General features: G+C 36.0%; 1 protein-coding gene across 2 annotated transcripts in view; it reads right to left on the bottom strand.

Moving 5' to 3' along the window:
- Positions 1 to 784: 784 nt before the first annotated feature.
- Positions 785 to 25,755, bottom strand: part of LOC123564602 (microsomal triglyceride transfer protein large subunit-like) — a 52,415-nt gene continuing 27,444 nt past the window's right edge. Inside the window, exons 18-20 of one of the 2 annotated variants that reach the window (XR_008369946.1) lie at positions 24,937 to 25,093; positions 2,861 to 5,428; positions 785 to 2,830 (exon numbers count right to left, since the gene is read on the bottom strand). Coding sequence is in view for 1 of the 2 variants with exons in the window: in XM_045358304.2 (XP_045214239.2) it covers positions 24,946 to 25,093 (148 nt within the window). In the remaining variant the exon portion in view is untranslated. Of the gene's footprint in view, positions 5,429 to 24,936; positions 25,094 to 25,755 lie in introns of both variants that reach the window. The other variant, XM_045358304.2, reaches the window with a different exon arrangement.

Here is a 25,755-nt window from a genome sequence, read left to right as displayed (position 1 = left end):
TGACCTGGTGACCTACTTTTACATTTCTCAAGCTATAGCCTTCAAATTTGGACCACATGCATAGTTTTGTGTACCGAAATGAACTTTGACCTTTACATTGACCTAGTGACCTACTTTCACATTTTTGAAGGAACAGGCTTCAAATTTGGACCACATGCATAGTCTTGTGTACCGAAATGAACTTTGACCTTAAGATTGACCTAGGGACCTACTTTCACATTTCTGTAGCTAATGGCTTCAAATTTAGACCACATGCATAGGATTGTGTACCGAAACAAACTTTGACCTTGACATTGACCTAGTGACCTACTTTCACATTTCTCAAGCTACAGCTTTCGAATTTGGACCACATGCACAGTGTTGTGTATGGAAATGAAATTTGACCTTGAGGTAGTCAGTAAGTCTTGAAATTTGGAACACTCAAAAATTGCACATTGGTGGGCGCCAAGATCACTCTGTGATCTCTTGTTGAGGGTAACATTCTGACCAAGTTTCATTAAGATTGGGCCAAAATTGTGACCTTTAAGAGTGTAAACAGTCAAACTGTTGACGACGGACAACTGACAACGGACACAGGGCGATCACAAAAGCTTGAGTACAGGTGAGCTAAAAATGACTGGACATGAAAGCCTGATAATGCTTGCATGTTGAGTTCATGCTTGGACTGAAACTTTAGAAATTGAGTGCACAACATAGTGCAACTGACAGATGGACACTTCAAACACTAGAATCTCTTCCAACCAAAGGGGTGGGGACATAAAAATAGTAACAAAACAAACTAAAATACTTTCAAAAATATATATGAATTTATTTATTTTCCACAAAACAGTGTGAATGAAGACTTTCTTCATAAATGTATTGATAATTTAATGCAAAACTATTTTTGCTTCAAAACACACCATGAAATGTTCAAATTTCTGAATGTATCTTGCTGGATTTCCAAAGAAATTCTGAACAGACGTATCCAATAAAAGTCTGAAAAAAAATCTAAGATTTTACAAAGTCTAAAAATACAATCTTGGCACATTTACTGACAAGGGAAATTGCACAAAAAACGTAGAACTGTACATGTAAAGTACCAAAATATCAACATTTCAACAAAGGTGCAACTGGAGTATGATTCATCTAAAAATACAACAGTGTATGTATTTCCTGCACCTGCATAACATGTTTGGCACATCAAGTACTCTAACAATAAATATTTCCACGAGATTAAAAATTTGCTATTTTCAAAATTAGAAATTCATCCAAAGAATATTTGTGATATATTAATTGCCAGTCTGTGACTATTAATTTTATATAAAAATAAAAACAACTTCAGAATAAATTTTTGCTAAAAACAGTGAATATAGCAAAAATAAATCCCTTGTGAGAATTTCTAATTATACAGTACTAACATTTAAACAAGAGCTGTCTCCATAGGATGACACATGCCCCCGATGGCACTTTGAATGAATAGTTATGGCCGAAGTTAGAGTTTAGGACCTTTGACCTACGGACCTGCGTCTTGCGCGCGACACGTTGTCTTACTGTGGTACATATTCATGCCCAATAATTTTAAAATCCATGCATGAATGACAAAAATATGGACCAGACACGCCCATCAATGCACTATCATGAAATATGACCTTTAACGTCTAAGTGTGACCTTGACCTTTGAGCTACGGACCTGTGTCTTGCACGCGACACATCGTCTTACTGTGGTACACATTCATGCCAAGTTATTTGAAAATCCATCCATGGATGACAAAGATATGGACCTGACACGAATGCACTATCACCAAAAATGACCTTTAACGTCTAAGTGTGACCTTGACCTTTGAGCTACGGACCTGGGTCTTGCGCTCGACACGTCGTCTTACTGTGGTACACATTCATGCCAAGTTATTTGAAAATCCACCAATCGATGACAAAAATATGGACCGTACCCGAAAATTGCAGACAGACTGACAGACGGACAGACTGACAGACGGTTCAAAAACTATATGCCTCCCTTCGGGGGCATAAAAAAACAACACCTGATATGATTATCTTGCAATGTTTGATTAAAATTACTTCTTCATTGAGCAAAAGTAAGATATTACAGTTACAACAAAAAATAAATACTTGCATATTCATTCACATGACAGAATGATATAATTTTATGTAAATTCTTTTTAGAAATCTGAATTCATAAATATTACAAGGATCTTACATGTCTGTCTGTGAAAGACAAGGTTTTCCCAACCGTAGGGACAAACCAGAATGAAAATCTAGGCCCGGATCCAGAAATATTTGCCCTTCGGCCCAGCCCTGGATCTGGGCCTGCAATGCAAAACTTGTAAATTATAAAATTTTGCATTGTAGTTTATGATGTCATAATTATATTGTGACAATGTGCATGTGTGCCTTGGGAAACAATAACATGTTCTACTACAGGGGAGTCACTGTCTTTCCCTGTTTTAGATAGGCAAGAATTAAACAACCTACTACACAATATTAACTGCATTTAAACATCAAAAAGACAAAATGTGGTGTGTTTTTTTCATAATGACAGACAGCAATATGACATATTTGAATAGCATGACAGTCACTGTGTACTGTAAATTATTCTAAATTTTTAACAATGAGACAGTAAAAAAGGAAGTTTAGCTCTTGTTTTAGTACAAGGCTAAATTTTAGCTAGAGTATTTGTATAAAACTTGATTGCACTGAACATGAACAAATAAACAAGAGGACCATGATGGTCCTGAATCGCTCACCTATCCCCATATGACCCAGTGTTGAACTGAGTATGACGTCGTTATTTCTATTATTTGACATAGTGACCTAGTTTTTGAGCACATGTGACCTAGATATCATCAAGATAAAAAATTCTGACCAATTTTCATGAAGATTCATTGAAAAATATGGCCTCTAGAGAGGTCACAAGGTTTTTCTATTATTTGACCTAATGACCTAGTTTTTGAAGGCACGTGACCCACTTATAAACTTGACCTAGATATCATCAAGGTGAACATTCTCACCAATTTTCATGAAGATCCCGTGAAAAATATGGCCTCTAGAGAGGTCACAAGGTTTTTCTATTTTTCGACCTACTGATCTAGTTTTTGACCGCACATGACCCAATTTCGAACCTGACCTAGATATCATCAAGCTGAACATTCTCACCAATTTTCATGAAGATCCATTGAGAAATATGGCCTCTAGAGAGGTCACAAGGTTTTTCTATTTTTAGACCTACTGGCCTTGTTTTTGACCCCACGTGACCCAGTTTCGAACTTGACCTAGATATCATCAAGGTGAACATTCTGACCAATATTCATGAAGATCTCATGAAAAATATGGCCTCTAGAGAGGTCACAAGGTTTTTCTATTTTTAGATCTACTGACCTAGTTTTTAACCCCACGTGACCCAGTTTCGAACTTGACCTAGATATCATCAAGGTGAACATTCTGACCAATTTTCATGAAGATCCATTGAGAAATATGGCCTCTAGAGAGGTCACAAGGTTTTTCTATTTTTAGATCTACTGACCTAGTTTTTAACCCCACGTGACCCAGTTTCGAACTTGACCTAGATATCATCAAGGTGAACATTCTGACCAATTTTCATGAAGATCCATTGAGAAATATGGCCTCTAGAGAGGTCACAAGGTTTTTCTATTTTTAAACCTAATGACCTAGTTTTTGACCCCACGTGACCCAGTTTCGAACTTGACCTAGATATCATCAAGGTGAACATTCTGACCAATTTTCGTGAAGATCTTGTGAAATATATGGCCTCTAGAGAGGTCACAAGGTTTTTCTATTTTTAGACCTAATGACCTAGTTTTTGACTGCACGTGACCCAGTTTCGAACTTGACCTAGATATCATCAAGGGGAACATTCTGACCAATTTTCATAAAGATCCCATGAAAAACGTGACCTCTAGAGTGGTCACAAGCAAAAGTTTACGCACGCACGCACGGACGGACGCACGCACGGACGACGGACGCTGCGCGATCACAAAAGCTCACCTTGTCACTTTGTGACAGGTGAGCTAAAAATACTGTACTAAAACAATCCATGACAATGATGAGTTGAACACTAGTAAACATGTAGTGGTTGTCATTTCTGAACTTTAACACTTGAAAAACAAAATGTAGCATAAACAGCCCAAGTATAAACATTGATTAACAAAATTAATGCTTAAATTTTTATTGCACTGCAAAAGCACCAAATTTCAAAATACACAACATTTTTTAACTGAACAATTTATGGCAATGACTTCTTTGATATTGGTAAACATGGTTACAATTGTAAACATGATTTTTATGATATCACTTTCATAATCCCACCTAACTTAATAAACAATACATGGCATTTCAACATACATTATTAACCCTTAGCCTGCTGCAGGCGAATTTAACAGCCTTTGCAAACAGCTTGGAACCAGATCAGACGCCGATTAAATCGGCGTCTGATCAGGTTCCAAGCTGTTTGCTACTCTGACAATATTTCTTCCAATTTTGGAGCAAATTGAATGAACTTTACAATTTTAGCAGACGACATTTCCAGCAGACGACAATTTATCTAGCATGCTAAAGGTTAAAGTATCAACAGACTAAAAAGGACTATATTGTGACTAGGTAATTTCATTGTACAAAACAGAACAATTGACAGGATAATCACACTGAATTAAAGGCTGTAAGCCAATCATTAATGCAGGTCTTCGATGAATCTGAATGAGATCAATCTATGTGTCATGGAATAAATAACATGAAAGGCATCAATGTAATACGTCAATGTAATACTGGTAATAAACTTGTGCACTTAAAGCCAGAGAATTTAAGAATAGAATCTGCATGGTTATTCCTCTGCAATTCCTGCATGTCCTGGTTTCATTTTTGTATCAAACTGTATGCACGAAGATTATGAATTTCAATCATTTTTCTTCTGAATAAGTCACAGCCCATATTCATCAACATTTAAGTCTGGAACTTAGGCTTTCACTTTGAAATGCATAAAATTACTGTTTTAAACGGATGTCCATGAAATTTAGCATGAACGAAGTATATGCTACAGCAAAACGTTATGCAAAGTTTCAGCTAAAATAGCTATATATATAGAGATAGGAAATTTGACTCTTTAGTGAATACAAGCCTAGATTTTGTATCATTCAATAGCAGAGCTTTACTAATGTGAGTATCAAAGGTGGCAGCATTTTTTTGTAATTGTTTTATGCAAGATTAATGTCTGTAATTGTATTTGGACAGAAATAAGATCACAAATTTTTGTTCTGTAACAATTCAAGCATGATTATTTAAGATAAAAAAAGTTTATACATGTAGCACCAAGTCTGTAATGCATAATGAAGGCTCTAGTTTTTGTGAAGAAGTGTGTAGACATATCAAATATATGAAACTGTTCGATGAGGCACTAGTTTTTGGAATGACAAGGTATCCTCTGAAAATAGAAAAAAAATACATAAAGGTTTATGACTGGGATAAATCAACTTGCTCTCACCATACACTGAAAATGAAACTAACATGCATAATAACTCACAAATTAAGATGGATTTTCAGCCAAGTGAAATTGTTAAAAACACTCCCCCCACCCAACCACGAAATACAAATATCAAATACATGTACATTTTTCTGCATATTATATTTTTATATAATAATGTGCTAAGTTAAATTAACATCTATTGACAGTATGGAAACTGTATAGACATATGAGGCTCATCAGCTGTTACCTTCTATCAAGGTTTATCAGCTGAATATTTGTGATAAAACAGTACACTGTACTAGAATATTAATCTGCTATTTGACCCTTGTTATCAACACAACAATTTTTCTAATTTGAGGCTGACCACACCTCATATGACAGCAGTACTACATTCTTTTTACAGGAGCATTTAAAAGCATTGAAGCTAGGGCAGAGGTAGAATAAACTAACTCCAGTCTTTTTTACATTTATTTTTATCAGTTTACCAGAATGTGACAATCCACTGTGCTCTATCAACAAAACCAAAATATGATAAAAGTACAGTAAATTCTCCTAATTTGTAACTGGAGACATCCCTGATAAGCCAGTGATCTGGGTTTTGTATTTATTATCCAGCTATTCTACCCTAACACACAGAGGCTTCATTCACAAATAGTTCTCCTTGAAAAGCATTCATGCTGATTAATAGAATCACCTGGAAAAATGCATGCATTGATAAACAAAGGCTGGTGCATAACATTTTACTGAAATAACTCTATTGTAGTAACTGTTTATTCTTTTTCACAAATCCACATTCGTTTAAGAATTCATATTCCTCTGTCACAGAACTGGGGATCGAACTTGAGACCCATCTATTTACAGTCCTGTGCTTAACCCACCATGCTAAAAGGACCATTACCAAAAATTTATTATGAATTGAATCTGTTGTACCATACAGACAAAACTCAGAAACTTTATCCTGAAATGGCACATAAATGTACAACAATTTGTGCCTAGTATGCCTTTAAACATTAATAATAAAATCATTAAACTTTTTTTTAAGACCAGGACACTGGTGCCCCTACTTCCTGTCACTGTACAGTTACGCTACTTGTAAGTAACTTTTCATGTTACCTTGGTTTGTGGGTATGATTCACCAGGCAGGGGATATGTCCACAACAAAATTTCATCAAGGAAGACAAGATATAAAATCCCATATGCTAAACTTCACATGCTGAACAACATCCCTATAAAGTTTCAGGACTCCAGGAGGCCCTTAATGCATATTTCTGACTTAGTCAAGGCCCATAACTCTTGTCCTGCAAAGTGAAAACCTAAAGAAAACTCCAGTGGCACAACTTCACATCCTGATTAACAATTTTCTGAAGTCTGATAACTCTAGGTCAAATAATTTTTTAGATTTGCATGACACAAATTTGGACAGACAGATGTATGGACAAGGGCAAATCCAACAAGTGAACTTACTCTTTGCATTTTTATTTTCTGATTAATTTTCCATAATTTTAAAATTGTTATAGCTTTTTCATATTTTCTTCATTACCATTATTTCTCATTTGGAATACCTGCACAGCTGTAAAACCTCACTCTGCATAGACATCAACTTTGATTTCTTCATATTAAGAAAAGTTTTAAAACCTTACTTGGAAACTGAAATAATGCAAGACATTTATATTACTTGTTTGGAAACAAATAATTGGAAGTTGAAACAGTGCCATGCTTACTGAAACCCAGCAAAATAATATTTTCATAACCTGTACAGATCACTATGAAAAACCCTGCAATCTATCAAAAACAGTCATCTAAAGCACCCAACTACTACAGCACTAAAATCATGTCAGTCTAGAATTTGCAAGTTTTTAAACATCTAAAAGTCACTTTTTATAAATTATTTCCACCAGAATTATGTAGGTAAGAGGGTCAAACATTAGGTTTGTATAAATCACAGCAATCTGTGAACAGAGAGATAAATTAGTTACCATGGGAACAGTGTCTCACTTTCTCTCAAACAGCTGGTACAGAATGTAAGTTACAAGGACATCAATACACAACTCACTACAGATTATTTCTGGCTTGGCTTATCAGTTACCTGTCTGTAATGTGGTAGACTAGCAATATATACCACCTTTATTCTTTATATAAAACTCAGGGAGATTAAATACAATTACTACATAAATTGGTAGATTTTTTTTATTTGCAATGAGGGAGGCGGTTTGTTAGCTTTAACACTATTTGTATTTCTTAAAACCACTTACGGTAGGTACAAGTTATGTAACAGTTGTCAGTTTTCTTTACCAAATATAAGAGGTGGAGTAAAAACACTTTTTAAATAAAAACAGCACTGATGATGGCCATATTTTTCAACTTTGTAATTTCCTGTCATTTAAAATGTTCTTACTGCACAATGCAATACGAAGTTTGATAACATGACATTTGGGATAATGTGATAACATATTAAATGATTATCATTTAATTCCAAATATGGACATTTTATCATGACCCAGGCCCAGATCCAGGGGCTTAAATGGGTGGATTGGTGGGTGGTGGTTAGTGGGGGTCGGAGCAGGGCATGTTCCCCAATAGGCTGGGAAAAGTCTTTTAATCATTAAAGCAAAGTATAGACCCAGAAATGCACCAGAGACCTCAAACTCATACCTATATTCAAAACCTTTCCTGACCCCGCCCCCCATACCCCCCCCCCATCCCCTCCCACCCTACAGGAGAGGTAACTACACCCACAGGTTGAACAGCACTGGGGCTTTATAAAAATGATGTCTGCACTGAGGTTATTGTATGTCTCTGTCTCATCCTGCATCTACAGTATAGGGCCTCCGTGGCCGAGTGGTTAAGGTCGCTGACTTCAAATCACTTGCCCCTCACCGATGTGGGTTCGAGCCCCACTCGGGACGTAGAAGTTTTCATGTAGCTTACGGAAGGTTGGTGGTTCTACCTAGGCTCATGATGAAATAATGCATGGAGGGGTACCTGGGGTCTTCTCCACATCAAAGCTGGAAGGTCGCCATATGACCTATAATTGTGTCGGTGTGACGTTAACCCAACAAAATAAAATAAATAAATGCATCTTAACTAATCATATTTCAACGACCAAAAAGATCCACCAGAAAAAACTATTCCATATAATGATATGTAATTAATTTTCCAGGTTGAGACTCCCTGACTCCTGACATGAGGCAATACCCTCTCACATACTGTACAGCATTGAATTTCTGTCACAATGACATCTGCAGTGATGTCATATTACTCAGGAAGTTCTTATCGGTGGCCTGGGTAAAATAATTGACATTTATCTGCAGATGGACAGATGCAATCATATTCTGTCCCCACCTCCATGCATTTTACCTGTTAATTGATCTACAGTAGCAGTATATGAGGATATTCTTAAAATGTTAATCAACTGGTTTATTAAATTAGGTTTAATAAAGATCAGTCATTATTATTCATGTGGACAATGTGATTACAGAAAAAAACAAAGGTTTAGGTACTTTTCAACAGTACTTCATTCAATTCCGTCTTTTCCCAGTGATAACTGGAATCAGTAAAATTAAATGACTGTTGATACATATGTAACTAATAATTCTCCTAGACATTAAAGGCCAGGCATGCAAGAATTTGTCTGTTTGACCTGTAGTGACTTTTAAATGCAGACAAACATGCTGCAGTTTTATCCTGAAATGTCTGGAATATGAGCAGTTTACAGCCATTATGTATTTATAAAACATGCTTTTTCGAGGTTTCGCGGATGGGGGTGAAAATAGATATTTGTATATGTTAATATTTTGCAAAATCTGACTTTGCCTGGCCTGGCCCGACCTTGTCAAAAATGGAAATTTGGGCTCATCAGGCCAGGCTAGAGTTTAGAACATGCCATTATTCTGCCTTCAGAACTCAGAATCCATGCAAAAAAAATGCTCCAAGTCATATTTCTTAACTGTATTTCTAATATTTTCAGGAGATTCTCCTGTTGCCCTTACAAGAGGGTGTACCCCCTGAAGTACCTACCCCCAACTGAAGCTATACTCCTCACTGCTGAGGCCTCCACTTTCAACTTGTGCTCCCCAGTAAAACATTTCTCAACCCAGGCCTGTGATGTGTGCTATAACTTTTGCATTTGGAATTTAAAATCCTGAACAAAGGATGTCCAAATTTAAAACAATCTCTAAAAGGCTTTTTCCAGCAATTTCTTCCTGTTTCTCTAATGGTGTTATAAGTATGAACATTTACATGTGCTCTGCTGTTAAAGAAAGCATTAATATTGATAAACTCCAATAAACTGTAGACACCTGCAATTTAAGATTTATTACAATGTAAAATGTAATTCCCAAGGTTCATGAAAATGGCTGACCTCTATTAGGGGAATGTCACAGCCCATAGAGATTTCTATTAATCATGGCTGGTGCCAGACACTTGACATTTAATTGGCGGCAGATTGTTGTTTATATAGTCAGTGAAAGACACTTTCAATATGCAATGAAACAATATAAAGCTAATCTGTCAACATGTCATTTAATATAGAAAGTTTTATTCTATAGACTGGCTTTTGAGGCACAAAAATATTGAATGGGAGCTCTTCGTAAACTACATATTCTGTCACAGGTAAAGAACATATATAGCTAGAATACTAGGGCATTTTTAGTACGATACTTACATAAAAATAAGAAAAAATTCATAGAAATGGCCGAATTTTGATAAAATCAACTGTTAAATTTCATACAGCGCGATCATAAATATCTTTTCTATATAATGTGTAAAGTAATTAATACCAATATAATCATTAAATTTAGACTTTAGGCTAGAAAGTGCAAAAAACAGATCTGAAAAACATTAAAAAATGACAAAATGACAGCAATTTAAAAACATAGAGTAAAATGGTATCGTTAAAGTACATTGAATGTTTTAGATTATATGGAGTAAGCACATTTATCGATATGACACAATTATGCAGTAGGCGTGGCGTGTAATCTATAAATAACCTGTGTACTGACAACAATCGGACGTATATAAATGGTTCTTTTTAAAGGTGTTTTTAAAGTTTTTAAATTTTTAATGTTAATAAAATTAAGCTTAGAGTATAGATAGAGTTCATGGTTAGTGGCAGTTCTTCTCTGGCGTTTCATGTGTGTAAGTAAGAAAGGTAATCGCAGCTGTTACTCTGGATGATAATGTTTAATAAATTTAATTATATATCTCATAATCTATTCAATATTTTGGCAATTTAGACAAATTTAGGGGGATACAACAATTAATACATTGCAAAAACAACAAGAGATCACAGAGTGATCTTGGCGCCCACCAATGTGCCATTTTTGAGTGTTCCAAATTTCAAGACTTACTGACTAGCTCAAGGTCAAATTTCATTTCCGTACACAACACTGTGCATGTGTTCCAAATTCGAAAGCTGTAGCTTGTGAAATGTGAAAGAAGGTCACTAGATCAATCTTAAGGTCAAAGTTTAATTCGGTACACAAAACTATGCAAGTGGTCCAATTTGAAGGCTGAAGCTTGAGAAATGTGAAAGTAGGTCACTAAGTCAAAATCAAGGTCAAATTTCACATCAGAAACAAATCTATGCATGTAGTCCAAAATTGAAGCCTGTACCTTCAAAAATGTGAAAGTAGGTCACTAGGTCAATGTCAAGGTCAAAGTTTGTTTCGGTACACAATCCTATTCATGTGGTCTAAATCTGAAGCCTGTAGCCACAGAATTGTGAAAGTAGGTCACTAGGTCAATCTTAAGGTCAAAGTTCATTTCGGTACACAAAACCATGCATGTGGTCTAAATTTGAAGCCTGTAGCTACAGAAATGTGAAAGTAGGTCACTAGGTCAATCTTAAGGTTAAAGTTCATTTTGGTACACAAAACTACGCAAGTGGTCCAAATTTGAAGGCTGTAGCTTGAGAAATGTGAAAGTAGGTCACTAGGTCAAAATCAAGGTCAAATTTTATTTTGGAATACAGAACTATGCATGTGGTCCAAATTTGAAGCCTGTACCTTCAAAAATGTGAAAGTAGGTCACTAGGTCAATGTAAAGGTTAAAGTTTGTTTCGGTACATAAAACCATGCATGTGGTCCAAATTTGAAGGCTGTAGCTTGAGAAATGTGAAAGTAGGTCACAAGGTCAAAATCAAGGTCAAATTTCATTTCGGAACACGAAATTATGCATGTGGTCCAAATTTGAAGCCTGTACCTTCAAAAATATGAAAGTAGGTCACTAGGTCAATGTCAAGGTCAAAGTTTATTTCAGTGCACAAAACTATGCATGTGGTCCAAATTTGAAGGTTGTAGCTACAGAATGTGAAAGTAGGTCACTAGGTCAAAATCAAGGTCAACTCATGTCAAGGTTCATCTTGCCACTCAAAACCATACATGTGGTCCAAATTTGAATGTTGTAGGTTATTGACAAGAAGTTTTTAAAAGCTTTTCCCTATATAAGTCTATATGAACCATGTGACCCCAGGGCGGGGCCATATTTGACCCTAGGGGGATAATTTTAACAAACCTGGTAGAGAACCACCAGGCGATGCTACATTACAATATCAAAGCCCTAGGCTTTGTGGTTTGGACAAGAAGATTTTCAAAGTTTTTCCCTATATAAGTCTTTGTAAACCATGTGACCCCCGGGGTGGGGCCATATTTGACCCTAGGGGGATAATTTGAACAATCTTAGTAGAAGACCACTAGATGATGTCACATACAAAATATCAAAGCCCTAGGCCCTGTGGTTTTGGACAAGACTGAAGAGGTTTTTCAAAGTTTTTCCCTATATAAGTCTATATAAACCATGTGACCCCCGGGGCGGGGCCATATTAGACCCCAGGGAAATAATTTCAATCATCTTGGTAGAGGACCACTAGATGATGCTTCATACCAAATATCAAAGCCCTAAGCTCTGTGGTTTTGGGCAAGAAGATTTTCAAAGTTTTTCCCTATATAAATCTATGTAAATTATAGAAATAAACAAAGGGCCATAACTCACTCATAAATTGTTGAACCAGTCTGATTTTCATGGGGACACAACTAGGGTACCAATACATCATTCTGACAAAGTTTGGTAAAAATCCCCATGGTAGTTTCTGAGGAGATGCGATAACGAGAAATTGCTAACAGAAGGACGGACGGAAGGACACCGGACCACGGACGCAGAGTGATTTAAAAAGCCCACCATCTGATGATGGTGGGCTTATAAAATACTCCAGCCAACACCCAGACATGTTCCAAAACTAACACCCGGGCCTTGAATTAAGGTCCCCTCTTTATTATATCATACTGATCTAATTCTTTGGAATTAATCCAGGCATCGACCTGTATTTGGGTCTCAAAATTCAAATTTCGCTGGGCCTACGATTGATTAGTTTGACTGGAAACAGTCATAACTAGGCAGCGCCTCATAAACAAATAAAAATGAATAAAACAAAACAAAACTGTCACAGGTAACTAGGTAAGTAATTTTCTATTTCAAGTATGCTGCGATATGACCTTGACAAAACAACACAAAAAATGTAAATGGTCATCTATTGACCAAAGGCAATTACCCTGTTTAATATGAATATCATAAATTATTAAGTAATCTTTACCTTTGATCTACTGACCCCTAAGATCCTGTTTTCCTATGTTAAATGAAGAGAAAAAAATAAAATCATTAATTTAAACTGTAACCACCCACAGAATCACTAAAGTAACAACAAGAGGACCATGATGGTACTGAATCGCTCACCTGTCCCCACATGAACTGAGTATGACGTCGTTTTTTCTATTATTTGACATAATGACCTAGTTTTTGAGCTCATGTGACCTAGTTCTGAACTTGACCTAGATATCATCAAGATAAAAATTCTGACCAATTTTTATGAAGATCCATTGAAAAATATGGCCTCTAGAGAGGTCACAAGGTTTTGCTATTATTTTACATAATGACCTAATTTTTAAAGGCATGTGACCCAGTTTTGTACTTGACCTAGATATCATCAAGGTGAACATTCTCACCAATTTTCATGAAGACCTCATGAAAAATATGGCCTCTAGAGAGGTCACAAGGTTTTTCTATTTTTAGACCTACTGACCTAGTTTTTGACCGCATGTGACCCAGTTTCGAACTTGACCTAGATATCATCAAGGTGAATATTCTCACCAATTTTATGAAGATCCGTTGAAAAATATGGCCTCTAGAGAGGTCAAAAGGTTTTTCTATGTTTAGACCCAGTGACCTAGTTTTTGACCACAGTTGACCTGGTTTCAAACTTGACCTAGATATCATCAAGATGAACATTCAGACCAACTTTCATACAGATCCTATGAAAAATATGGCCTCTAGAGTGGTTACAAGGTTTTTTATTATTTGACCTACTGACCTAATTTATGACCGCATGTGACCCATGACCGCATGTGACCCAGTTTCAAACTTGACCTAGATATCATCAAGATGAACATTCTGACCAATTTTCATGCAGATCCCATGAAAAATATGACCTCTAGAGAGGTCACAAGATTTTTCTATTATTTGACCTACTGACCTAGTTTTGGACCGGACGTGACCCAGTTTGGAACTTGACCTAGATATCATCAAGATGAACATTCTGATTAATTTTCATGCAGATCCCATGAAAAATATGACCTCTAGAGAGGTCACAAGGATTTTCTATTATTTGACCTACTGATCTTGTTTTTGACCGCAGTTGACCCAGTTTCCAACATGACCTAGATATCATCAAGATGAACATTCTGATTAATTTTCATGCAGATCCCATGAAAAATACGGCCTCTACAGAGGTCACAAGGATTTTCTATTATTTGACCTACTGACCTAGTTTTGGACTGGACGTGACCCAGTTTCGAGCTTGACCTAGATATCATCAAGATGAACATTCTGACCATTTTTCATGCAGATCCCATGAAAAATATGACCTCTGGAGAGGTCACAAGGATTTTCTATTATTTGACCTACTGACCTAGTTTTTGACCGCAGTTGACCCAGTTTCGAACTTGACCTAGATATTATCAAGATGAACATTCTGACCAATTTTCATGCAGATCCCATGAAAAATATGACCTCTGGAGAGGTCACAAGGTTTTTCTATTATTTGACCTACTGACCTAGTTTTGGACCGGACATGACCCAGTTTCGCACTTGACCTAGATATCATCAAGATGAACATTCTCACCAATTTTCATGAAGATCCATTGAAAAATATGGCCTCTAGAGAGGTCACAAGGTTTTTCTATTTTTAGACTTACTGACCTAGTTTTTGACTGCATGTGACCCAGTTTCGAACTTGACCTAGATATCATCAAGGTGAACATTCTGACCAACTTTCATAAAGATCCCATGAAAAATGTAACCTTTAGAGTGGTCACAAGCAAAAGTTTACGCACGCACGCACGCACGAACGCACGCACAGACGGACGACGGATGCTGCGCGATCACAAAAGCTCACCTTGTCACCATGTGACAGGTGAGCTAAAAATGGCAGGAAAATTAAAACAAAGGGAGGTAAAAGGGCACTGACTGAATTTTTATAATGTTTATTACCATTACTACACTGTTAGTCTGTCCACTACTAGTATATCTTGTACTCCAAGGGCCATAATGCAACAGCCACATGGTTACTGAACTTGGAAAAAATGATGTGTCCATAAACAGTTTGACTAAGTTGTTGAACTCAAGAACTGCTTAACTTATTAAGGTGACATTGTCAATTTTTAAACTTCTAAGTAACCTAAGGGCAGTATGTTAAGAGTGACTGGGACTATCAAGCTAGTTATTGAACATTATGCCCCTATACAAGGTGCACAAGGTTGGTGAATATTGGTTATGAAATGCTCCATTTAGACAGGGACAACTTTTGCAGATGCCACCTACCATAGCAGGTGTCCATTTCCTGCTTTTACAAAATGGTTTGTGTCTAAAATCAGCATGTAAGCAGAGTTCTACAATGATCCATCTAAAATAACTGCTGAGCTTTTTCATAACAATGCTCTGTACTTTAATTACTAGCAATGAACATGTTTTGTTTGTTTTTGCAAATGAAATAATGTGTATACTAGTTAGCGTCACAACTGATTATTTTTGAAGAAATGTTTAATTGTAAGGTTTCAGGCATTTTAGCTTGAACAGTTTTTTCCACTAATTTGGGAATGGAGCCAGGGCCTTTACAATTGGGAAGAATGAGTTGTAAAACAGCTAAAACTGCATTAAGCTAGCACATTGCTTTGTGTTTCAAATGTTTAAGGTTTCATAGGTATAACCTTCGCTGATTTTTTCCCTTCTTTTATAACTTTGGGAATTTTAGACTTGAAATTGCGGAAAAAAACATAATATATGCCATTGGATTGGGGCCTGAGAAAAAACTGGCTTGTCTGATTTTTAACATGACATGTGTCCATTAGACACTAGTTCCTTACTTAGGCCAGAGTTTTTTTATTTTTCGTTTTACGGGAGATTTTTGAAAAATGAGCAGGGGGAGGAGGGAATAAAAACAAGAGCTGTCGGATGACAGCGCGCTCGACTATTCGAAGAATTGATTGAAGAATGGGGTCAAAATATTTCCATAGATTTTCAGACTAAACAAAAAAATGGATTAAACAAAAAATGTTCCTGTATTTGTGGATTTCGATTAGTCTTCCACTAAATGGCAATGTGTGACCATGATGGCAAATATGTTAAGTTATATGTTAGGCAAAACATGGACTTATATGAAAAATTTAACTTATCTCCAAGTCCAAAAGGGGCCATAATTCAGTCAAAATAGTTGACAGAGTTATGTACTCTTGCCTACAGATGGAAATCATGTTGATAAACTAGTGTTAAAAGTTTCAAAGCCACAGTTCAAATAGTTTTGACAAAACGCTGACTTGTAAGAAAAACTGAACAAATTTGAAAGTCCAAAAAGGGCCATAATTCAGTCAAAATAGTTGTCAGAGTCATGTACTCTTGCCTAGAGATGGAAATCATAATGATAAACAAGTGTTTAAAGTTTAAAAGACATATGTCAAATAGTTTTGACAAAACATGGACATATACAAAACAGAACCAGTTTCCAAGTTCAAAAAGGGCCATAATTCAGCCAAAAAAGAGGAGAGAGTTACGTACTCTTGCCTATTGATAGAGACTATTATACTGAACAAGATATAAAAGTTTCAAAGCCATATGTCAAACACTTTACACAAAATATAAACTGGTACGAAAAACTTAACCAAGATTTCTAAGTCCAAAAGGGGCCATAATTCAGTCAAAATGCTTGACAGAGTTATGTACTCTTGCCTACAACTGGAAATGGTGATGGTAAACAAGTGTTGAAAGTTTCAAAGCTTTATCTCAAAAGACTTTGTCAAAATGTGGACTGGTACGAAAAACTTAACCAAGATTTCTAAGTCAAAAAGGGGCCATAATTCAGTCAAAATGCTTGATGGAGTTATGTACTCTTGCCTACAACTGGACATGGTGATGGTAAACAAGTGTTGAAAGTTTCAAAGCTTTATCTCAAAAGACTTTGTCAAAATATGAACTGGTACGAAAAACTTAACCAAGATTTCTAAGTCAAAAGGGGCCATAATTCAGTCAAAATGCTTGACAGAGTTATGTACTCTTGCCTATAACTGGACATGGTGATGGTAAACAAGTGTTGAAAGTTTCAAAGCTTTATCTCAAAAGACTTTGTCAAAATATGAACTGGTACGAAAAACTTAACCAAGATTTCTAAGTCAAAAGGGGCCATAATTCAGTCAAAATGCTTGACAGAGTTATGTACTCTTGCCTATAACTGGACATGGTGATGGTAAACAAGTGTTGAAAGTTTCAAAGCTTTATCTCAAAAGACTTTGTCAAAATGTGGACTGGTACGAAAAACTTAACCAGGGTGTGACGCCGACGCCGGCGCCGTGGTGAGTAGGATAGCTCTACTTATTCTTCGAATAGTCGAGCTAATAAAAATAAAAAGCTTGAAAGTCAGCATCTCGGAAAAAAATAAAAATAAAATAGAATTTTTTAAGATTTTTTTTATTTTGATGAACTTTCGTTTCAAGTTTTGTTTACTTGTGTTTGTGTCCAGTATTTAATATTGTGATGTATTGTTATGTTTTAAGACTATAAAAGCCATTTATACAGGATGAACATTGAATAAAAGTTTCATGCATACTTGTGAATAAACTGCTTCAGGCACTGTAACTCACACTGGCAAGTCTTTAAAATTCAGAAAGCTTGTTTTACTTAATTTAAGTGGAAGACAAAAATTATTTTATCTGTTACAACAGCCACAGTAAATTTCAGTGACAGCAAGTAGAGACTAAACACGTCTGGTATAAAGTGGCTTAGTAGTATAGTAGTTTTGGTGGTTTGGTTTGCTTGCATCTTCTGCTGTGTAACCTCTGCTTTTTATACATAATATTTACTTATTGTATCTTTCACCCATATCATCTTTAACGAGCTAACTTTACAGTTTATGCCAGCTCATAATATACTGGATTTTATCAGCAAAATAAAGTATTTAATAACTTTGAATAACAGTCACAGTGCAGAGGGCAAGATTTTTTTTTCAGTGATGAAAAACGAAAGATAATCTAGCAAAAAGTAATCTGAAAATTTACCTCATTTAACTCATTTGCACCTTTTTATAATACACTTAGTTCAAGTACTGAAGTTGCTTCTGTAATTTGCACCTTTTTATACTACACTAAGTTCAAGTACTGAAGTTGCATCACTTTTTGTCAAAATATTGTCTCCAATAAAAAGTATTCTTTATTATTCTTTATACACTTATGAATTCTATTGAAGTTACAAAAGAAATGGACCATCTGTCTGAGATTTTGCCAACACTACCAGCTGCTTTATGCCAGACAGTCCCAAGCCTGTGTAAAGTGTGAGGGGTCACCATTGAAATAAAAATGTAAAAAAAATCTGCTGTTACAAACATTGATTTGTTCTGCAAACAACTAATTAATGTTTTGAATAAAATTTAATGTCAAAGCACCTTTGATATTGTATTACCTTTCTATGGCAAACTTGTAAGTTGAATCTATTGAAAACAAAATGTGAGTAAGACAATCTTTAGACAATCTAATACTTTTAATATTGTCACTTTTATGAAATGAGTATTATGTACAATAGTATTATTTCCCGAAAAATATATATTTTGAAAAGTGTCTAAAAAATTTTGGACACAATCATCGTCCATCCACCCGTGTAGAAAGAGAGAGAAAAAAACATTAAAGATTATCGGTAATTATTCAGTGATAAACTAAGTAATGTTGACCTTGTTTTCATGATCAATTTACACCCCCTCTAAGAGCTAAAAGAAGTGTGTCAGTATCTTGACATCTGAAGCGGAGATCAAAGCGGTATTTTTGCTCGAGATTGTCATGGCATTACGTCATGTTTTCGCGCCATGTGCATGTATCACTGTCTGATCGTACCACATCGGTTCTTAAAATTGCTGAGAAATAGAAATCAATAAAAAATTTCTTCTTTAATTTGTTATCAAAAGCGAATGTGCTATATCCCGTATAAAAGGTAAATGTCTCAAACGATAGTTACTATAGTGGATATCCTACCTCTGTGACCTATTTGCCCTCGAGGAATTTACATTATTGTTTGACAAGAAAAACTTTTAAATTGTTGGTCAAAAAATACATGTACAAAGATTCATTTAAAACTTATTAAAACCCGCAGTGACATCACATTGCTTTATTTTAAAATCGCATTTCTACTTACGTTCACGAGGTCGCGTAACCTATTCTGCCGCACTAACAGAAATCTGTTTGCCAAAAATCGTCTTACTCCATGTATTGTAATCGCAGCCGCTTTTTCATTATTTAAGATTTTTTTATTCTGTTTTTTGTACTTTATGGTCAAAAGTCTGAATTTTAAGCCCATAGTATTCATCATTTATTTACTTTTAGAAAGAAATAAGTAACTAAGATCGCGCTGTTCGAATTTTTACAAATGATTATATGAAAATTCGACCGTTTTTATAGAATTTTGCCTACATTTCTGTCGATATCTTATTAAAATCATTATAGAAATCAAAAAGTATTATTTCTCAAGGGGTGTTGAAAACTTGAAGCGAAAATTAAATAATGAATGCACTACGCACGGTTTTTGTGTACGTGTCGATGTAAATTAGATGTTACGATACTAAGGTCACACGTGCTTGTGGAATGGAAAATTACCGGCATGACGTTTTGATATCTTTACGATTCGCGGGTAAATTCCAGTCAATCCGGGTAGCGACTGAACCATCTCAAAGTTTGTTGACGTTTTGTAAATGTAATTTCTGAATTTTGGTAAAGTAAGGACATAAAAAAACCACTCGCCCGATCGTCCGAGTACACAGCGAGGTCAACTCGTCCTTAACTCGCCAATGCGAGCAGGCGAGTGGAATTTTACACCCTGTTAATGCCGATAAATGTGCGGCAAAACACGATATTTTGCACGCGTTAAACTCCCTTCCTGTGAAATTACGTCCAGGTGAATACACTAATTTTATTTTCTTTGGGGCTGTAAACAGCCGACCGGCGGAAAAAATAAAATAAAACTCGGGAAAATGAATTTTAATTTTATTCCACTTTTGCAATATTTAGGACCGGCGCTCCCGTAAAACGAAAAATAAAAAAACTCTGGCCTTACTGTCATTTTACTGTCATTATGTTACTTGTTGACAACGTTAGAGTAGGGGGAAGGAAGTATACTACAAAACATAATTATAAACACAAGATAGAAGAACTTGTCCTTTTAAGGTATGAAATTAGGGGATGGGGTACAGCATAAATAAAACCTTAGGTGCCCAACTTCACAAGCTAAATAACATTCCTACAAAGTTCTATGACTTTATGTAGACCACAATTTGAGATACCTGCAACACCCTTTTTGGATATTTTTGACTAAATTAAGGCCATAACTCTTGCTGAGTGAAATCCCAAATGAATACTGACCTCCCACACCCAACCAGGTGCAAAATTACACACACTCAATATTACTCAAATGTTTGGTATCTTGAGAACTGTAAGAGCTATAGCTTTGAAACTCTGTACACTTGTTTATGGTCGTTAACAAGTACCAACTAGAAGATGCTTTTGTAAAAAAGGGTATATCTCCCCCAGTGCATAGTCGTATAGGCAAGAAGTCAATAGGGGACAGGAGTGAAAGTCAAAGAGACACTGATGGTTGGCTGCAATAGGGATCATCTACTTGGTATGTCCAATTATACCACTAAGTTTTAACATTTTGAGCCCAGTGGTTCTCAAGTTATGAATTGGAAACAGTTTTCCATGTTCAAGCCCCTGTGACCTTGACCTTTGATTGAGTGACCCCAAAATCAGTAGTGAGTGGTCATCTATTCTGCATGTCCAATCATCCTAATAAGTTTCAACATTCTGGGTCAAGTGGTTCTCAAGTTATTGACTGTATAGAGTTTTCTTCGTTCAGCCCTCTTTGGCCTTGACCTTTGATGGAGTGACCCCAAAGACACTAGGGGTCATCTACTCTGTAAGTCCTGTCACCCTATGAAGTTTGAAGGTTCTAGGTCAAATAGTTCTCAAGCTATTGACCAGAAATAAATTTCCATGTTCTGTCTGCTGTGACCCTGACCTTTATCAAAGTGACCCCAAAATCAATAGGGGTCATCTACTCTCCATGTCCAATCATCCTATGAAGTTTCAACATTCTGGGTCAAGTGGTTCTCATGTTATTGATCGGAAATGGTTTTCCATGTTCAGCCCCCTGTAACCTTGACCTTTAACAGAGAGACCCCAAAAACAATAGGGGTCATCTACTCTGCACGACCAATCATCCTATGAAGTTTCAAGATTCTGGGTCAAGTGGTTCTCAAGTTATCGATCGGAAATGGTTTTCCATGTTCAGGCCCCTGTGACCTTGACCTTTGATGGAGTGACCCCAAAAACAATAGCAGCCTCTACTCCATAAGCCCTACCATCCTATGAAGTCTGAAGGTTCTAGGTCAAATGGTTCTTCAGTTATTGACTGGAAATGAAGTGTGACGTATGGACGGACAGGGCAAAAATAATATGTCTCCCCCAGTGGGGCCATAACTCCTACATGACTGAATGAATCCAGATGCAAAACCCCAGGTGCACAACTACACATGCTGACCAACATTCCTGTAAAGTTTTGTGACTCCATGTCAAATACATTTGGAGCTAGGCACAACACAACATTCTCGGAAGGACGGACAGACGGACAAGGGCAAATTTATATACCCCCACAAAAGTGGGGGCATAAAAAGGTCAACTATTTATGGTCATCTTCACATGAAGGTCCTTAATCTGTGAAATTTTTATTCAAAAATGTTTGCAGAGTTGGACACACAAGATTCTTCTCTATATTCTATATAGCAAAACGACCAAAGGACCATAACTACAGAAAAAAAAGTCACAGAAAATTTGTTTTCCTTTATGGTCATCTGCACATCAAGCTCGTTCATCTGTGAGAGATTGAAGCAAATCAGGCCAATAGTGTGAAAGGAGTTGGACACACAAGATTTTTCTCTATCTTCTATATAACAAAACTATCAAAGGGCCATAACTGCAGTAACTAGAATGAGTCTGTAGGATACAGGGTGTGCCCCCCACTGGTACATTTGTCACAAATAAGGGGAATAATTCAAATGTTTGCAGTCTTAAGGTGGTATAGACTCAACAAACATTTTATATAAAGGATTCATTATTCCAGGCCATATACTTTTTGAGCTATGAGCATCACAAACAAAAAATCTACTATTTTGGCTATTTCAAGGCCTTAATTCTGTAATTAGCAATAAAATCTCAAGAAGAATGTGAAGTGTGCAAGGTCACATCATGATAAAGACTCATGCAAGGTTTCATGATTTTACATCAAATACTTTTTGAGCTAGAAATGTCAATGTGAGAAAATGTGCATTTTTAACTATTTCAGGGGTCATAACTTTGGAAATAAGAGGTGGAGCCACAAGGAAAATAGAAAGTGTGCAATTATCATGATAAAGACTCATGCAAGTTTTCATCAATTCATGTCAAATACTTTTTGAGCTAGGTGCATCACAAAGTGAAAATGTGCATTTTTTACTAATTCAAGGGCCATAACTCTGGAAATAGGGGCAGAGCCATATGAAAAATAGGAGGTGTGCAAGTTCATATCATGATAAAGACTCATGCAAGGTTTCATCAATTTATATGAAATACTTTTTGAGCTAGGCACATCACAAGGTGACAATGTGCATTTTTGACTATTTCTGGGGCCAAAACTTTTTAAACAGAGGCAGAGCCAGACGAAAAATAGAAGGTGTGCAAGTTCATGTCATGATAAAGACTAATACAAGGTTTCATCAATTTATATCTGATACTTCTTCAGCTAGGTGCATCACAAGGTGAAAATGTGCATTTCTGACTATTTCAGGGGACATAACTCTGGAAATAGGGGGGTGGAGCCAGACAAAAAATAGAAGGTGTGCAAGTTCATACCATGATAAAGACTCAAGCAAGTTTTCATCAATTTATACCTAACACCTTTTGAGCTAGGTGCGTCAGAAACTTTTTTCGGACGAACGCACGCACAGATGTACAGCAGCAGCCGTATATGCCCCCCCACATAGAATCTGATGTGGGGTGGACACGCAACATTTTTCTGTATATCCTATTTAGAGAAACTATCAAAGAGCCATAACTGCAGTAAAAATAGTCATAAAAAAAATTCCTTCCTTTATGGTCATCTGCCATCAAACTTGTTCATCTGTGAAAGTTTGAAGTGAATCAGGCGAATAGTGTGGGAGGAGTTGGGAACAAGATTTCAGGACGTATAGAAGGACGGTACGTATGGATGTACGCACAGCAGCAATGCTTTATGCCTCCCACATTAATGTAGGGGCACAATAAAGCTATTTATTACTTAACCTTTAGCCTGCTAAATTTCTAAAATGGACTGGTCCGTCATTAAATTTGGGCAATACCATTTATTATTCCAAGGAGTGTTCACAGAAAATCTACTGACTGAAAAAATAGCAATCAGAACAGACCAAGATCAGGCTGCACTGGTCGCAAAGGCAGAATTACTTGCCGCCAGCAGGCTTAAGGTTAAATTAGTTGTAAAGGTCCACTTCTTTTATCACATTTTGTACTAGTTTTGAAAGTTTATATAGTTTTATAAAAAGCAGGGGTGCAGCAGAGTGATACCATTTGAACAACTCTTTAAGTGGACCATGTTTCATCAACTTCCATCAAATGATTTCAGAGATTTAAGAAAATGAAGACATTAGTGAACAAATAGGTGGAAAGACCAGAAGTGATCACAAACAATAACATGTCACACTGGTAAGCTAACAAGAGCTGTCTTGTCCATTTATTCTTGAGTTATCTAACCATCTAAGCTAAATTTAAAACCACTGATTTCCAGCAGGTACCTGACAAAATCTCCAAATACTGTCTCAATAGCAGTGTATCTGCCAACGTCTAAAAAGTACCTTGCAGCATGATGTTGTACTACATTTATACATAAGAACATGTCTGTTCCCACATACAACCACAGATGAGCAAGTAATAACTGGACACACTAACATATCAAAAATTTTAGAAAAAGCTTCATTCGCTAACTGTCCCATGGAGTTGGCTTTAGCTGCAATTAAACTAAGACCTCTATGAGCAGATTGTGCTACACTTTTCACAGTAAGTGCATAGCGTGTTCAAAATGCAATGGACCCAAATATTTGTAACTGTATGTGTAACGTAATACATCATTGCCAATTCAAAAATTATGTTCTAATAGTTGAACAGACAGATACCAAAAATGCTTAATACTGGACTTTGCATGATTCACATTCATGAAATTTTAGAGTATAAGTTATTGAAAACGTCTAACATACTTTAAAGATCCAGTTCAGATGCAGCTATGAGGGATATATCATCAGCATAGAGGGGAACAGAAACATTCTCACCATGAAAATTAATCCATTTACCAAGTACAGATAATTTCAGGTCAAGCCCAATAACGTAAAGGTTAAAAGGACTGGCAACAACAGAATCTTCAATACTCTAAAATCAGTATTATCAACCAGGCAACCCTTTTAAGCCTGTGAGGACTGAGTTTTCTTTAAACACCTCTAATGTGCACCTTTCACTAAAATAGTTTAGTTTTAGACACTAACTTCACATGTAGAAAATCTTCATCAAATAAATTTAACTTGACATAACTTACAAACTGACTGTGTTTGTACAGTGATATTCACAACTAAATGTAAAGTAAAACTCATTCGTTAAAAAAACTTCCAGCTTCTTTTTAAGTGATAGCACACATTGATACTGTGTTAAGCTATACATGTACCAGGTATTAAGAGTTCACTATTTCAAACTAACACATAGCACTGTTTACAGACTCAAACATGTTAAATTTATGTTTACATAGATACTAAGAAGTTATTGTTCATGTTTTCAAATACGAATTTTGGTCTAATATATCTTTAAAGTCTATGTACTTACCAAACAAAATTATTTGTTGGAGAGCAATGCTTTGCATTCTTCCGAATTCTTTTGACTAAGGAAATATGACAGGCCTTCTATATATGTTAATTTGCTAACTTTTGACTTGAAACTTCTGTCAAATCTTGTTGCTTTCTCATATTTGTCTACTGTATGTCTGAAAAAGAAACAATTAAAGTCATTATGCTCATTAATGAAATCAAATTTTGGGAGTGTTTGTGTAAAATTGAACAATTTACTTCAAGTATTCAGTCATGGGTAACATCCACTGATGTCCAATGGATTCAGTGTTGTTATATTTTACATTTTATTGGTCCTTGGGATCATGGAGTCCATTCAACATATGTGTAATACGGTTCTGCTTAAGCCGGTGCTAGGGGGCATGAGAGGTGTTGCACATTTCATTACCTCTCATGAACAGACTCAATCAAACTGAGTCTGCTATTATTCTTTTTTTTGTTGCATTCTATCATTCCAAGAAATCTTTTTACAGATTTTATTATGTACATTTTGGGTCCCGAATTATTTTGCCAACATACTGCAGAATGTATTATTTTTGCATCCCCTTTATTTTATGATTAGACAACTGACCTTTGTTCTTGTTAAGCTGGTTATTCTTTCAGAGAAAATTCTGAGTAATATTCACAAGTGTTTTGAATTAATGTGTTACTCTGTTTGCAATTACTGGTAAAAATAAAATATTCTCGAAAAATACCAAATCTACAACAGTTTATTGCTGGTTTGAGTTTTGGCTGGTATTTCCACAAGTTACTAAATAAATGGTAATATACACTGCATTTGTCCACAAATGACTTAAAA

The sequence above is a fragment of the Mercenaria mercenaria genome, chromosome 2 (genome assembly GCF_021730395.1).
Source record: "Mercenaria mercenaria strain notata chromosome 2, MADL_Memer_1, whole genome shotgun sequence".
Classification (NCBI taxonomy): domain Eukaryota; kingdom Metazoa; phylum Mollusca; class Bivalvia; order Venerida; family Veneridae; genus Mercenaria; species Mercenaria mercenaria.
The sequence above is the reverse complement of the archived record's forward strand: the minus strand, read 5'-3'. Positions and strand labels throughout refer to the sequence as shown.